General features: G+C 33.6%; 3 protein-coding genes and 1 non-coding gene across 4 annotated transcripts; 1 reads left to right on the top strand and 3 right to left on the bottom strand.

Moving 5' to 3' along the window:
• Nucleotides 6,823-10,126, top strand: LOC18599066 (FT-interacting protein 1). The gene is made up of 2 exons (XM_018121109.1): nucleotides 6,823-7,301; nucleotides 7,418-10,126. Exon 2 carries the CDS (start codon nucleotides 7,638-7,640, stop codon nucleotides 10,026-10,028), a length of 2,391 nt encoding a protein of 796 aa, XP_017976598.1. The 5' UTR covers nucleotides 6,823-7,301; nucleotides 7,418-7,637; the 3' UTR covers nucleotides 10,029-10,126.
• On the bottom strand, nucleotides 10,357-12,322 carry LOC18599067 (60S ribosomal protein L6). The gene is made up of 4 exons (XM_007028875.2): nucleotides 11,819-12,322; nucleotides 11,609-11,715; nucleotides 10,790-10,971; nucleotides 10,357-10,680 (listed from the first exon to the last, which is right to left on the bottom strand). The coding sequence occupies exons 1-4, from the start codon at nucleotides 12,073-12,075 to the stop codon at nucleotides 10,525-10,527; spliced, it is 702 nt and encodes a 233-aa protein (XP_007028937.1). The 5' UTR covers nucleotides 12,076-12,322; the 3' UTR covers nucleotides 10,357-10,524.
• On the bottom strand, nucleotides 12,397-12,469 carry TRNAK-UUU. The gene has a single exon. It is a non-coding gene; the product is annotated as a tRNA-Lys (tRNA).
• LOC18599068 (60S ribosomal protein L6) lies at nucleotides 14,519-16,390 on the bottom strand. Its single transcript, XM_018121131.1, has 4 exons — nucleotides 16,069-16,390; nucleotides 15,856-15,962; nucleotides 15,009-15,190; nucleotides 14,519-14,900 (listed from the first exon to the last, which is right to left on the bottom strand). The coding sequence occupies exons 1-4, from the start codon at nucleotides 16,323-16,325 to the stop codon at nucleotides 14,745-14,747; spliced, it is 702 nt and encodes a 233-aa protein (XP_017976620.1). The 5' UTR covers nucleotides 16,326-16,390; the 3' UTR covers nucleotides 14,519-14,744.

The following is a 17,234-nucleotide window of genomic DNA, read 5'->3' on the forward strand; positions in this document are numbered from 1 at the left end:
AAAAGTTTAAAGGGGCCAAATGGCATAATATATAGTGACACATGCATATGATGCATACAATATAGTCTAGTTGGAATGGCCCCAAGGAGCAAAAGAGATTGTACGTGTATATAAATAAAGTCATATACATCTTATTATAAAGGGCTCAAATAGGAAAATATTTAGATCGTTAGTTCATGGAACTAATAAAGGGTTCTAAACATTGTTAATGTAACAATGGAGTCATAATAGTAGAACTTGGGTCTCATTGGATCTAGATATAGTAATATGACATGATGTGATGCATAGACATTTTGAAGATAGATAAAAACAATTAACCATATTGAAAGGCACAAGCAAGTCTACATGGAAACACGATTGCTAAATAGATTTGAATCCACATACGATGAGGTAACGATTAGCTTTGTGCTAGTGGGAGATGTTGGGATTAGTTAAAGCTTAATTCCAATCATGCAACAACATCATTCATGTTGAATAATTAAAGGTTTTCCTTCATCAATAAGGCATCAATTATAACAAGTAATAAGTCTCATTGGATGAAGTCCATGAGATTAATATACCTTGCAAGGGAACTGTAATGAGTTGCAGTTATGAGATCCTTATGCATCAAAGCGTAGTCTCAAAATGTTCTTGGTCAATGTATCATTGAGACTGGACATCAATGATACCTAGAGACTGACACATTCTACGTTTCTTACTTAAGAAGTGAGTAATCGATCTCATAGGTTGAAGTATAGAGATACTTGGAACTAGAATGTAGGTGCTTGCCTAAGAGAGCAAGTTCACTCAACATGACCCGCCATGAAAAGTGCATTTGATATTTCACTCAAGTATCTATGCAATACTTCTCATGTGTCACTTGTGTAAATAGTTTATAGACTTGAGACACCAGGTTGTCTTAAGTGTGGAGTGCTATACTTTGATTTCATTCCTACGGGTCCCTAACCAAGGATGCCAAAACAGGATGCTTTTGGATATAGCATGAAGCATGTGAAGGCAAATGAGTGGTTAAGATAGGAATCATCACCCCAAGTGATGCAAGGGATATATCCTAATTGTTTTTTGTTGATATTAGCTTATTGAAGTCCTTAACCAAGACGACTTGAAGATTATAAAAAGAGTTTCATAAGTCTTCATAAAGCTAATGATCTAACTGTAAGAACAAATATGGAGATCAATAAGAATAAGCACTGCACCAAGCTCCTATTATCTTCGAGATATATGATGAGAAAATTAATTACACTGTTAAACTGTATATTAAAGGTTGTCAAAGAATCCTTTGACTCTCCTAACAATTAGGTGGTCATGATTCATTGCTAGATGCTAATTTTGATTTATGAAATTTAATTAGTTAATTTAAAATTGAATATGATTTAGTTAAGTTAATTAATTAATAAAATTATAATTCAATTCCATTGTCAACATGTTAGGAACCTAATGGGTCACACACAAAAGTTACAATTTGGATTAAATTGAGAGTGTGATGATTTAAGTTAGACTTAAATCAAATTCTAGGTTTTAACTACTAAAAGCTTAATTAAAAGAGTTTAATTAGGTATTGGTTAAATATTATAATTATTATAATATTAAAGACTTATTTTGTAAATTTTAATAAGTTAAACCTAGATATAAATATCACATTATAGCCACTCTTTTTTAAAAAGGAGAAAAAATAAAAAAAAAAACTTTTCTCTTGAGTGTTGTCACTCTTAAGAAGTTTATTTATTTATTTTTTTTGAAAACTTCTTTTTTGATTTTTTGCTAAAAATCAAAGAAGAAGAGGACAAATCGTTGTCCACTTGCTAGTGCAAGCCCGTGGCATAAAGCTCTCTTCTTGAGAAGGATCCGTTGTAATCGTGTGTGCATCATTAGAGGTCAAGTGATTGAGTGATTGATATTTTTTCACACAAAAAGTGTTTACGTTTTATCACAAAAAGAAATCTATTTGATTACGATATCACTTGAAATGATAAAAAAAATTTCTAATTTTATATGATGCTTAACTTTATATTAAACAATAAGGTGATCTAAAAATAAAAAATATAATTTTTTATTTTATTTTAATTTTTATTATTTTATTATATTGTTGCTCAAATCATGCAGTTCTTAACACAAATTTCTCCAGCATTAAACTAGGCCTTTAATTTATTAAATGAAATCGGACTAGTCAAGTCAACAATGGGGGCTGCCTATGTTTTCATAAATCATATCCTGGTTTCATGCGTTTATTCAAAGGTCACTTCAAATAATCTTTGGGTCCTCATCCTCAACATTCCTCCACGACGTCAAATGACATATAATAGAAACGATACGACACTGCAAATTTTGCGATAGAGAGGGCTTTAGATTAAGGGGCACATGTGAAATATGTAAATCAAAATGCCTTGATATATTGGCAGACAGAAGTGGTTTTAGTAGTATTTCAATTATAAGAAAAAAAAACAAATCTTAAAAAGTTGTTTAATTACAATAATCTTGTTCTTGTATCTGGAATAACTTTTTTTTTTTGCAAAAAAAGAAAAAGAATAAAAAGCAAAAAGCAAAAAAAAATAGAAAACTAAAACCAAATAAAAAAAGCAAAAAAATAAAAGTAATAGTAAAAATATCAAACAAATATAATCTAAAAACACTATGTTTATTAGCGCATAAATGTTTTCTATAAATAGAAAAAAAATTGCATTAGACCATTAATTCTAATTCTTATCAACTTATATCAACTCATAGAGAAGTAAGAAAGGAGTCACAGTTTCAAGTTTCAACCCTAACGTTTTATATCTAAAATACCATCACATATATATATATATATATATATATATATATATATATATATATATATATATATAACTGAATAAAATGTGAATATGCAGCAAGGGTTAAAGCGTAACCTATGATTAATTGATTATATCTGTTTGGAGAACATATTAGGTCTCATATGACGTGTATTTTCATGAATTTTGAAGGAAGCAGGCGGTACATGGCAGGAATTCTGTTTAAATGAGAGAGTATTAAGGGTGGAACCTGATCTTTTTCTAAATTTCATCGTGGCCAAGCTAATCCCAAATCCTCTCGTTCCTTTATTGCCGCTATTAAAGATTCAGCCGGCTAAGTTCTCTGGCCCAGGCCTCAAACACACTATACTTTCCCTTGCCCTCAAATCCTACAAGACCCAGCCCATATTCCAATTTTTTTAAAAAATAAAAATGAAAAAAGGGATTAAAAGGCTTAACTGATTTTTTTATAAAATTTAAATTCTCTTTAATTGACCATCTTGGACCTAAACCAAACTATAGTATAATAATGTTAAAAAAATAGCATAATACTTGAAACAGTTTTTGAACTATTCAAGATGTTAGCTTTATTAATTTTAAAATGATTATAATTTTGAAATAACAAAAATGATCAAAATTGCTTGAATGATCTCTGAACTTGTATGAGTGATCCTTGAACTTATTTAAATGATTTTTAAAGTTGTTTGCATGTGTTTTTGAACTTAATTTATTAATGTTAAAAACTTCCACATATTTGCTTTTGAAGTGCCTAAGTGTTTCCATGTGAAAAATGATTAAGATTACTTGAATGATCTTTGAACTTACTTGAATTATTTTTAAAGTTATTTGAATGAGTTTTTGAACTTGTTTAAATAAGTTTTGAAGATTTTAAGTGTTTCCATGTGAAATAGTTTAAAAAATTGTTTGAACATTGTTTCGAGTGATCTTTGAAAGTCTACAAACTTGATTTAGATGTGCGAGTGTTAAATTTTTTTAAATAAGTTTTATAATCTCTCTAACATTTATTTTTGAGATGTTAAAGTGTTTGATTTCCAAAATAAGTTCAAGTAAAGAGGCCAAGGTGTGCAAAGCAAAAACCACTCAAAAAAACCTTTTATCTATCCATAGAAGTTCTTCATTTATCAATAGATGTGATTTTACCTGGTATCTATTGATAGATACACATGAACTATCAATACATAGTGATCGTTGGACACAAAATTCAAAAGGAAAATGATTAGTTTTTTCATCAAACTTTCTCTAACAATTCCAAAGTTTTTCCTACTATAAAAAGGACTTCTCTAACATATTAAAAAGGTTAGAAGGGTGGAGAAAAATATTATTTGATCAAGAATCAAATCATATGAAGAAAAAGAAAAAAAAAAAGAGAAAGAGAAACCAAGCTAAAGCAAGCAAATACAATTCTTCCATCAAGTTTTTAAACTTTCTCGTGTTATAATTTCTTTGTGCCTTCATTTCCATTTTTTGTAATCATCTTTTATCACTACATACTCTTCCAACTTTGTACTTACTTAGCAAATTTCACTTTTTAGAGATATTTTTACTATTCAAAATTGTTAAAGAGCATAAGGTTATATCTTAGCTTAAGAAAAAAGTAAAAAGGTTGTGCTTGATCCATAAAAGACATTGCATTATGTGGGTTGTGCTTGATCTCGAAAAAAAGTATTGTAAAGGTTATGCTTTACCCTTAAAAAAATATTTTCATAGTGAATTTAAAACTCCTTAACTTACTAAGGAAAAGAAAGTAGGCACCTATATAGAGAGTCAAACCTCTATAAATTCTTTATATTTTTGCTCATTATTTTTCACTCCTTGAATTTATGCATTTACATTAAAGAGTTAATCAAATTTGTTCCTAATTTACTCTTCAAATTATTTTTGACATACTTTGATAGAAAAACAAATTTGTGAAAATTATTTTAAACTTGACTTGATTGAAAATTTGTGAAAATTTTACACTAGTGCTTTTTGCCTTAAAGAGTTTGAAATTTATTTTCAACTTTTTGTTCACTAATTTGCTTATTAAATTACTTTTGACATGTTTTAAAGTAAAAATAAATATGAGAAACTTATCTTCAAGCTTGCCTTTATTAAAAGTTTAATTTGTTTTAAAGAATTTTTATAAATTCAATTCACCCTCTCTCTTGGAGGTTTTCTCATTATTATTGAGCTAACATTTCTAACACAAGAAAATTTAAATAAATTTTTATTTTATTATTACGTACAATCAAGTCTTTATAAGTTTATTCTATATCAAATAAGTCTTTATAATTAATAGTTAATTAATTATAATTAATTAAAATATCATTTGTCATTTTATAATTATGTGACATGAAATTGTCATTGACATAAAAGATGAAAATGTCTTATATGATCATGTCATATCAACATGTCACATTATCAATCATTATAACATATCAATATATCACATTAACGTCACGTGATATACGAAGATAATTGATATTTTAACTAATAACAATTAGTCAATCATTAAATAAAAGAATTTATTTGACTTAAAAAAAGTATAAAAACTTAATTGAACGTATTAAAGAAATAAAAAAAAATTTAAATTTTTTTAAATAATTTAAAAACTTTTTTAAGTATTGCCTAAAAACTCTACATATACTTTGTTCTTTCATTAAAAATTATGTTTTTTATCTTAAATGAAATACCATAGATGTAAATTTCTTCTGAATTTTTCATGTTTGAAGCTAAATTATACACACTTTAAGAATTATACAAAATTTGACAAGTACTAAAATATTTCAAGCAACATCCTTATAGCGTGATTTCTTTTTAAAGAGAGAGAGAGAGAGAGAGATTTTATTATTAAAGCAAAATAATTTTTTTAACAAAAAAAAAAATTATTATTTTTTAAAAATCAAAACACTTATATTGTATCCACATATTTTTATTCAAAGAGTTAGATTTAAATTTATTTAAGACAAAAAAGCTAATACTAACAAGTATACCGAGTATACACTCGTACAGGTTTAAAATCACTTTCCTTTCACTAAGTAATAATAGTTCATTATCATAGAATGATTTAAGGCATAAAAAAACACAATTATCTCATGGCCATAAATGCTTTTCCTAAAGAAAAAAAAAATGTAGCCATCATTCTCCACTCATTAGAAGAACATTTTTCCCCCTTTATATACCTCCTAGTTACTTATCATGAAAGCTGCAACATTTATTGCAGTAATCCAAGGCCTAAGATGCTCCACAATGAAAGACATCTGTCTGCTCAAAACAACTTTAAACTCCCTATGTTCTGGATAAAAAGATATGCACATGCAATAGGGAATTTCTACACGAGCAGAAAAGATTACCCATTGTTTTATATATATTTAAATGTAATTTCTGTTGTATTTTTATTTTTTTGGGTTAGTCTCCTCTTGACAAGTCAGCGAATAATAGCACAATGGAGGCCTTGCCCTGCTAAATATGATAAACAACTAAGAAATGCTCAGGTTGAAGTGACACCAAATTCCAAGTTCAAGATGCCAGTAGGAAAAAACTAATTAAAGATTGGAATAAAGATGGAGAATAATGGGCAAAAGCATCTTTGTATGTAAGGTCATATATATACACTTAAGCCTTTCTACTTTCCTTTTGCTTTTCTTTAAGCTCTCATGACACTGCTTTTAGCTCATTCAACTTCTTTATCTGTTTTACTAGCTTTAACTCACCCTTAGCTGTTTTTCAGAAAGAAGAAAACTGTCCACAATCAGAGGCCAAATGCAAAGTGATGCAACTCAGCTAAAATTACGAGAATACCCTTGCCTTATAAGACTTGGCAGCATCCTAGTTCTCTTGAGGGGAGGGTAGTTTAAGCATTTTTGCTTTTGCAGTTTGACAAATTTTAGCAAAGTAATGAAAGCTTAAAGAATCTAGGAAAGTGAGGATGCACTTACTCTCACCCTATATCGAAATGTCAAAAGGTTTTCTTTGTCCACCCAAGTGGGGCATCAGCTATCTTTTGCAGGTACATAGAATTCTAGTGTTCTCTATGCTCTCAGATTAAGTATGGATGCTCATGTATTGTAATGCCTTTCCTAGCTAGGACTTTCCTTCCCAGCAATTAATCTTCAATATGAGCCTTGTTCATTCTTTTTGCTTACCTTTTTCTTTGAAAAATAAAGATTCTTTTTCTTAACAGTAAAGCAAAAGAAAAAGTGTAATGAGGGAGGTAGCGAGAGGTAATAGACTCACAATGTTAAACCCCAGGGATTGGAGAAAACTAATAGCATGACTTGTTTCTAGGAAATCGGCAAAAACTCGAAACAGTACCTGAAACCCTTTTGAAACCTGAAGCTCCAAATCAACCTCAAAGGGTCCCAAATGCCTCCAAAACCATGAGACCGCTATCTGTCTAGAGAGAAAAAGATCTGTGTGTGCAACTTTCTTGGGAAGTTAAGAATCCATTATTTGAATTCCACTATATAGGTCAATAAAGGAGAGACAATTATGATCAGTTCCAATTAGAGAAGTTTTTTCTTGTATTCCGAGGTGAGCTATAGAACTTTAGAATCCATATTTTCATGTAGCATTGATAACTGTCTTCCTGTCCTTAAAGTGAAAATTCTCTTCTTCTATTTTTCTTTTTTTTGGTGCTAATCTTTCAGCTTCAGTGATTAAAGCTACAATAGAAGTATATTGCTAGAAAGCAATCCCTATACTTCATTTGACAGCTTACAGGGCTCCCAAGTCCAACAGAGATAGAAAGTTCGAGGAAACATAAAATTGGCTCCAGAACCTAGCACTTACAGCTCCTTGAGCTTTTAATCAACACAGAATTTCCTTAGGCAAAAACCAGCACAAGAGGTGACTCAAAGTCTTGCACCAATGAATCCAGCTGCCGCTGCTAACCAGAAAGAAGAGTTCAAATTGAAGGACACAAAGCCCCAGCTAGGAGAACGATGGCCTCATGGAGGAATGCGCGGCGGTGGTGGTTGGATTAGCAGTGAAAGAGCAACAAGCACTTATGATCTCGTTGAACAGATGTTTTATCTGTATGTCAGGGTTGTTAAAGCCAAAGATCTGCCAACTAATCCTGTCACCGGAAACATTGATCCTTATGTGGAAGTGAAGCTGGGGAATTATAAAGGAAAAACACAACATTTTGAGAAGAAAACAAACCCGGAATGGAACCAAGTCTTTGCATTCTCAAAGGAGAAGTTGCAGTCTTCAATTCTAGAGGTATTTGTCAGGGATAGGGAGATGGTCGGCAGAGATGATTATGTAGGAAAGGTGATCTTCGACATGAACGAAGTGCCCACAAGGGTTCCACCTGATAGCCCTTTAGCACCACAATGGTATAGATTAGAACATCGTCGAGGGGATAGCAAGGTGAAAGGAGAGGTTATGCTTGCGGTCTGGATGGGAACACAAGCTGATGAGGCTTTTCCAGAAGCCTGGCATACCGATGCTGCTTCGGTTCAAGGAGAGGGTGTTTTCAATATCCGATCAAAGGTTTACGTCTCTCCAAAACTGTGGTACCTCAGAGTGAACGTGATTGAAGCTCAAGATGTAGAGCCACATGACAGAAGCCAATTACCACAGGCTTTTGTTAAGGCTCAAGTTGGAAACCAAATACTCAAAACCAAGCTATGTCCCCAGAAGACGATAAATCCCATGTGGAATGAAGATTTAATATTCGTAGCAGCTGAACCTTTCGAGGAGCAACTGTATCTAACAGTTGAAAATAAAGTGACCTCTGCAAAGGATGAAGTTATGGGGAGGTTAATCTTGCCCCTCCACGACTTTGAACGGCGCTTGGATCATCGGCCAGTTCATTCAAAATGGTGCAACCTCGAAAAATTTGGATTTGGTGCTCTGGAGGGAGACAAGAGGCACGAACTCAAATTTTCAAGCAGGGTTCACCTTAGAGTATGTCTTGAAGGAGCTTACCATGTGCTGGATGAATCGACCATGTATATAAGTGACCAAAGGCCAACTGCCAGGCAGCTTTGGAAGAACCCAATTGGGATCCTGGAAGTGGGCATCTTAAGTGCTCAAGGTCTTCAACCGATGAAGACCAAAGATGGCAGGGGAACCACGGATGCTTACTGTGTGGCAAAATATGGGCAGAAGTGGGTTCGCACGAGAACTATAATGGAAAGCTTCAATCCGAAATGGAACGAGCAATACACTTGGGAGGTCTATGACCCTTGCACAGTAATCACATTGGGAGTTTTTGACAACTGCCACTTGGGTGGGAGTGAAAAACCAGCTTCAGGTAGTGGAGGTAAAAATGATTCCAGAATAGGAAAGGTAAGAATTCGACTATCTACCCTGGAAACAGATAGGATTTATACAAACTCTTACCCTCTTCTTGTTCTACAAACATCTGGATTGAAGAAGATGGGGGAGCTTCAGTTAGCAGTTAGGTTCACGTGCCTCTCTCTGGCAAATATGATTTACCTCTATTGGCATCCCTTGCTGCCAAAAATGCATTATTTGCATCCCTTCACTGTGAACCAGTTGGATAGCCTGAGATATCAGGCCATGAACATTGTTGCAGTGAGGCTTGGCCGAGCTGAGCCACCGCTGAGGAAAGAGGTTGTGGAGTATATGTTGGATGTGGATTCCCACATGTGGAGCATGAGAAGAAGCAAAGCTAACTTCTTCAGAATTGTCTCACTGTTTTCGGGCGTGATAGCTATGAGCAAGTGGCTTGGTGATGTTTGCCACTGGAAGAATCCTGTCACTAGTATTCTAGTACATGTACTGTTTTTCATACTGATCTGCTATCCAGAATTAATCCTGCCAACCATTTTCTTATACATGTTTCTTATTGGGATTTGGAATTACCGGTTCCGACCAAGGCATCCTCCTCACATGGACACCAAGCTGTCATGGGCAGAAGTAGTTCACCCAGATGAACTGGATGAAGAGTTCGACACTTTCCCAACATCCAAGGCTCAAGATGTAGTGAGGATGAGATATGACAGGCTTAGAAGTGTGGCGGGAAGAATTCAGACAGTGGTAGGAGACATGGCAACTCAAGGGGAGAGATTTCTGGCTCTACTCAGCTGGAGAGACCCCAGAGCAACTAGCCTCTTCGTAATATTCTGCCTAATTGCTGCAGTGGCACTGTATGTGACACCATTCAAGATCATGGCTTTGGTTGCAGGATTATTCTGGCTACGCCATCCCAGGTTCCGGAGCAAGCTACCTTCAGTACCAAGCAATTTCTTCAGGAGATTGCCCTCTCGAGCTGATAGCATGCTCTGAAGAAATAGAAGTTAGTTTTACCACAATTTCGATTTTTATTCTCTTCTAAATTTCTTTCCTTGTCCTTCCAATAAAATAAGGGGTTTTGTTGTATTCCATTTCTTTATTTCAGCTTTCATCTATTTAATTACTTTATTTACAAATGATGTTTACTCCGGTAAATGAGAAACAGGATTTATATATTAGTTTCAGTAATTCAGCAACGAGTGCCAACTCAAAATTTTACTTTCATTTGGCCAGCACAAACTTCCATAGGATAAACTAGATGCCTATTGCTACTTGATAACAAAAAGTATCCAATTCCATCGTACATAAAATTTGACAACAATAGCACAAAACACAATCAAATAAGGAAATACTGAAGTTCTTATATAACAAAGATAGCATCCCAAAATTTAGGTTTTCCCTTATAGCATCTGATAATACAACCACTGATACCGTAAACCAAAAGAATAACAAAGTAAAGCATATGATATAACAAAATGCAAAATTCCCTCTAGAAGACAAGCTCATGAGGTTTCATTCCAGACTTAAGAGAAAATCTTGCAGCCAGGTAAGCCTTCAAGGCTGGGACTCCCTCAATGGACTTTACTAAAGCGGCATCAACTGATTTCTGGTCTTCTTTCTTGTCATCCGGCAGTTTCTTCTTATCCTACAAATTTTTATGGGAAAGTAAAAGAACAGACAATAAGCACATCAAATTAAATGAACCCAATTAGGACTGCTTAAGTTACACTAAATAGCAGGACAAACTAACTAACCTCTTTTTCAGCTTCAAAAAACTCTCCCTCGCCCTTCTTCTTTTTCTTCTCTACTTCCTTGGCAAAGTATTTGTCATCGAACTTCTCTACGTTAAGACCTGAGATATCAACCTTGGTGGAAGTAGCAATAACATAGGATTGGTTCACACGCCTTAAAGGAACACCGTTAATCTTGAATGGTCCTGCAATGAAATAAAATTTCCAAATTTTAGCAAAGCACTAGTATGAACCTACCCACCTAATCCACTACTTTATGACAAAGACCCAACACGTAATGATAACCTAGCCCACTAATCCAGAAGAAGCAAATATAGATACAACATCCAGAAAACTATATGATACAAGTAAATCTCCGATCATGATTTCATGATAGCAGCAGTCTTTCTCCAGCACATTGAATGACAAATGGGTTTTGCTATGACAGCCTCTAACCTATACGCAGAAACAGCACAATAACCATAATACAACCGTGTGCTTCTTCAAAAACAAGACAGAACTGATTTGAGCGTCAATATTACATTGATATTAATGAAGCAATATTGCTGCATGGAAAACTCAGTAAGAACGGTTTTAACACCGTTGTCATACATCCAATTCGTATTTGAATTAGACAAATCATCCTTTATTAGTTATCTATTAGCTGCAATGCTTTAAATTTACAATTCACAGTTATTGATTTCATTTCATCAATAAAAATTCCACAAGCAAACATTCAGCAAAAAGAAGAATGTCAAGGGACAGCAGTAAAATGTGTAAAATACACGTTTTAAACAAACAAAATTACAACAATGAAATAAAAACATGAGAAAAAACGCTCACCAGTAACCAAAAGAAGCCCAGAAGTAAGTTGCTTCAAGAAAACAACTCTCTTCCCCATAAACCTTCCAGCCAACAAAATCAACACCGTCCCAGGAGTAATGCTCGCTCTAAACAAATTAAAAAATGAACATCAAAAGCAAACCCCAATAAAGAAACATATCTTCAGAGATCCACAAACAAACAAAAGGACAAATCAATTCAGAAAAGAACCTGAGCTTAGTGGGTTTAGGCTTGCGCTTATTAAGAAGGGGCTTCTTAACATCATCAGCGGGGTAAAATTTGGGTAGCTTCTCTGCGGCAGCGGGGGCCTTAGGCTTGGGGTCATGGCGGGGGAAGACGCCGCCATTTTTGGCTTTAATGGCCCAAAGGCCACGCTTGTGGTACATTTTAGATCGAGAATACTTGCCTACGCCACGAATCAGATCTGGGTTTCGGCACTTTACTGGGGTCTTCCTTTTCGGCGCCATTTCCCCTCTAAAACCTTTACTCAGTTGCTACTGCTGCGGCGACCGCGGCGGCGTGTGGCTTTGAGGTAGGAAGGTTGATAAAAAAAAAACCCTAAACACTTTATATTGCAAAATGAGGGTTTCTTTTTTCCTATGGGCCTTTTTTGGGTTGGGCTTCTTTTGTCCTATGGCCCGCTAATCATATAAAAGAAAATCTAAAATCCACCAATGGGCATTGCAAACTAAAATAACTAAAATATTTTTATGGGTCGCTAATCATATGAAAAAAAACCTAAATATATTACGTCGCTGATCATTTGAAAAAAATACCTAAATATATAACGCCGTCTGTGGGAATCGAACCCACGACCACATGGTTAAAAGCCATGCGCTCTACCGGCTGAGCTAAGACGGCTTGTGATTTTTTTGTATTTTAATATTATGTACCTACATTTTAATATTTCAACCTAATGAATTAGCCAACAAGTTTTGTTTTTTTAATTGAAAAAAGAGAAATTCAAAATAATAGGGAAAATATACATCAATCAATAAGCAAAATAAATAAGGTTCACTTGCAAAAATCAATACCATTAGCAAATATCATCAAGTACTCCTAGCTTAAGAGAGACCCGTGTATAGGATCAAACGGTAAGTTAAAATTGGAGCTGTAATGCTGAAATGGTTTTCAATTACTTACACTTACACCTGCTTTCTTAAATAAAAGCCTATGTCAAGTTTGAACCCATCGAAATAGAATAAACAACACTAGGTTATATTCTTTTCTTAAAAAAAGTTACGAATTCATTTTATTTGGGAAGAAGTCTCCCATTCGATAGACGAAATTCTATACTCATAGATTTCAAAGTGAATTTATTTGTCTAGAATTGTCGCCATTGATATATACAAAAAATTAGCATCCTGTAATTGTCATCACCATTGAGACTTAGTTATACAATTACCAAAAATTCTTCCTGTGATCAAGAGAATCCAACTCTTAAAAATTTACATTCAAACAAATGATAGATAATACATCTTTTTTTTTTTTTTGTAGTGGTACATGAATGATTAATTAAAGCTTTTGAACAATACATAAGAAATAATATACATAATTCCTGTCTTAAAGACCTAACTGATTCATATCTAATGTTACGATCTCATCAAGTTGTATGTGGTTGTCACCATAGATGGAGGACACAACATCCTTTTGATTGAAAAGATTTTCACACAGCAATGTCCTCTTAGTTATCCATGATCACTCTCTTGAACATTAGGTATATTAAAAAGAATCGGAGGGCTAAGGGAAAGGCTAATGCATTATGATTATTGGATACTTTTTTTCTGGTACATATGATAATTGGATGATAAAATTGAGGCCTTTTGCTCTAGAAAATTTTGGAATTACCATTAGGTAAGCTACTCGGGATAATCACTCTTTTAGTTTTACATGTTTACATGTTTTTTACTTTTAATATTTAATTCGTGTTTGTGTTATTAAAATGTGACAATGTTAGATTTAGTTTTAATTTTCATATAAAAATAATTTTAAAATAATTAACGGTGCATTTTTTCAGACATGTGAGGCATTTTTATTAGTTCTTTTTTATCATGTCTTCTATTTGACTAACGGTATTAATTAAAAATGCAAACTACTTAATGAAAATAAATTTTAATATCTAATTGTGCATTTTTAAATTTCAGATACTAATTAAATCCATAATTTCGAGGCACACTTCAAGCTTGGATTTAGTCTAATCTAGCACTCTTTAGAATTAAAGCAATTAAGTATGTTACCTAGCTAGCTTCGAATGTTTCAAATTGTGGTTTTCCAAAACTAAGAAAAATAAATGGCTCTACTCAGTTGGAGAGACCCCATAGCGACCAGCCTCTTAGTAATATCCTGCCTAATTGCTGCAGTGGCACTCGACGTGAAACCATTCAAGACCACAGCTTTGGTTGCAGGATTATTCTGGCTACGCCATTCTTCAGTACCAAGCAATTTCTTCAGGAGATTGCCCTCTCCAGTTGATAGCATGCTCTGAAGAAATAGGAGTTAGTGTTACCCCAATTTCGATTTTTATTCTCTTTTAAATTTCTTTCCATGTCCTTCCAATAAATTAAGGGGCTTTGCTGTATTCCATTTCCTTATCTCGGCTTTCATCTATTTGATTACTTTATCTATAAATGATGTTGACTCTTACATATACGACCTTCCAGATTTACAGTTTCTGAACCATAAATTAACTCACATCCAGAAAACTACAGAGCTCAAACACAAGGCAGTGTCATTAATGACTAGGAAAAGAAACCGTGATTCCTGCTTTGTGTATGTTTTTCAGATCAATAGAGAAACTCATTTAGATTGGACGACCGTAAGGAGCACATATCTTCATACCAACTCAACAAAATACTTCTTTTGGCCACCACAACCTCCATATGATAAACTAGAAGCCAATTGCAACTCAGATAACAGGAAGTATCCAATTCCATCAAATTTAAAATTTGACAAGCTCCAATCAGACTAGCACAAAACACAATCAAATAAGTAAAAATTTAAGTTCTAGCATAACAAAAGATAGTATCCCAAAATTTAGGTTTTTACCTTATAGAATCTGATAATACAACCACTGATACTCTAAAACCAAAAGAATACCAAAGTAAAAGCATATGACATAACAAAATGTAAATTCCCTCTAGAAGACAAGCTCATGAGGTTTCATGCCAGACTTAAGAGAAAATCTTGCAGCCAGGTAGGCCTTCAAGTCTGGGACACACTCAATGGCCTTTATTAAAGAGGCATCAACTGCTTTCTGGTCTTCTTTCTTGTCATCAGGCAGTTTCTTCTTATCCTACAATTTTTTAAGGGAAAGTAAAGAATAGACAATAAGCACATTAAATTAAATAAACCCAATTAGGACTCCTTAAATTATACTAAATAGCGTGACAAACTAACTAACCTCTTTTTCAGCTTCAAAAAACTCTCCCTCACCCTTCTTCTTCTTCTTCTCTGCTTCCTTCGCAAAGTATTTGTCATCAAACTTCTCCACGTTAACTCCTGAGATGTCAACCTTGGTGGAAGTAGCAATGACATAGGATTGGTTCACACGCCTTAAAGGAACACCATTAATCTTGAATGGTCCTGCAAAGAAATTAAATTTCAAAATTTTAGAAAGCACTAGCATGAACCATGAAAGATATTCAAAATACAAAAGAGAAACTAGTCCCCTAATCCATTAGTTTATGGTGAACAGCCAACACATAATGATAACTAGCCCCCTAATCCACAAGAAGCAAATGTATATTCTACATCCAGAAACATATATGATACAAGCAAATCCCAAATCATGATTTCATTATAGCAGAAGTCATTCGCCGGCATAGTGAATAACAAATGAGTTGTTCTATGAAAGCATCTAACCTATAAGCACAAGCAGCACGAAAATTGTAAAACCACCTTGTGCTTCTTCGGAAACAAGATGGAATTAATTTAAGTGGTAAATACTACATTGAAATTAAAGAAGCAATACAGTGGCATGGAAAAATCAGTAAGAACAATTTTAACACCGTTGTCATACATCCAGTTCGTATTTGAATTAGACAAACCATCCTTTGTTAGTAGCTGCAATGCTTTAAATTTACAATTCACAGTTACTGATTTCATTTCATCAACAAAAATTCCAAGCAAACATTCAGCAAAAAGAAGAGTCAGTGACGCATAAGGGACAGCAGAAAAATATGTAAAATACATGTTTTTAAACAAACAAAATTACCACTGTGAGATAAAAAATGGGAAAAAAAGCTCACCAGTAACCAAAAGAAGCCCCGAAGTAAGTTGCTTCAAGAAAACAACTCTCTTCCCCATAAACCTTCCAGCCAACAAAATCAACACCGTCCCAGGAGTAATGCTCGCTCTAAACAAATAAAAAAATGAACATCAAAAGCAAACCCCAATAGAGAAACATATCTTCAGAGATCTACAAACAAACAAACAAAAGGACAAATCAATTCAGAAAAGACCTGAGCTTAGTGGGTTTAGGCTTGCGCTTATTAAGAAGGGGCTTCTTAACATCATCAGCGGGGTAAAACTTGGGTAGCTTCTCGGCGGCAGCGGGGGCCTTAGGCTTGGGGTCATGGCGGGGGAAGACGCCGCCGTTTTTGGCTTTAATGGCCCAAAGGCCACGCTTGTGGTACATTTTAGAACGGGAATACTTACCTACGCCACGAATCAGATCTGGATTTCGGGACTTGACTGGGGTCTTTCTCTTCGGCGCCATTTCCTGTCTAATTCCTGCTGGTGCTCTGTGTGGCTTCGAGGTAGGGAAGATGATAACGCAAAACCCTAAACTCTTTATACTGCAAAATGAGGGTTTCGTTTTTTCCTCTGGGCCTTTTCTGGATCGGGCTATAAATTTTGCTATGTTTTGAGTCCACTTTCGGCCACGTTAAATACACCTGAGTCCTGTCCATAATCTAAATCTTTTGGACTGAGAAATGGGGCCGTGAAAATATTTTGAGTTTGAAACCATACATATAAATATTATGAATATTTAGTATAAAGTTCATCCAATTTTTTTGTTATTTTAACTTTTTTTTTTCCTACGATACCTTATTATTTTGTCCCTTTTCCTTTTTCTTTTCATTCCAAACTATTATCTATAAGCTAAACAGTAATAAAATATTTTTAAAAAAATAATAAGATTAGAAAAGGTGAAACACTAAAACAAAAAAAAAAAATTTCCTGTAACGCAAACACGTTGATTGAAAGCCCAAAAAGAATAAAGAACTCTTAGGGACCAAAATGCACAAACAACAGGTTCAAAAACGATTAAGCTTGTTTAGGTCGCCAAACGAAATAAAAATAATAGAATGACTATTTTATAGAAATAGAAATACTTATTATATAGTTTGATTTGGAGAATGAAATAGAGTAGGAATTAATATGACTTGTTTCAATTTTTTGCAGATAAAATTAATTTTAGAATAGCAAATGGAATAGGTGATAAAAAGATAAAAGCACCTTTTATTATAATATATGATTTTTAATTTAAAATATTTATTTTAATAATTTATTAAAAATATGAATAAAATTTTACTTAAAATTTAAATATGATTGTTTATTTTATTTTTTTAAAATATTAATAGCTGTAGTTTAATGAAAATATTAATAATTTATAAAATTAATT

This window comes from Theobroma cacao, chromosome 5 (assembly GCF_000208745.1).
Source record: "Theobroma cacao cultivar B97-61/B2 chromosome 5, Criollo_cocoa_genome_V2, whole genome shotgun sequence".
Classification (NCBI taxonomy): domain Eukaryota; kingdom Viridiplantae; phylum Streptophyta; class Magnoliopsida; order Malvales; family Malvaceae; genus Theobroma; species Theobroma cacao.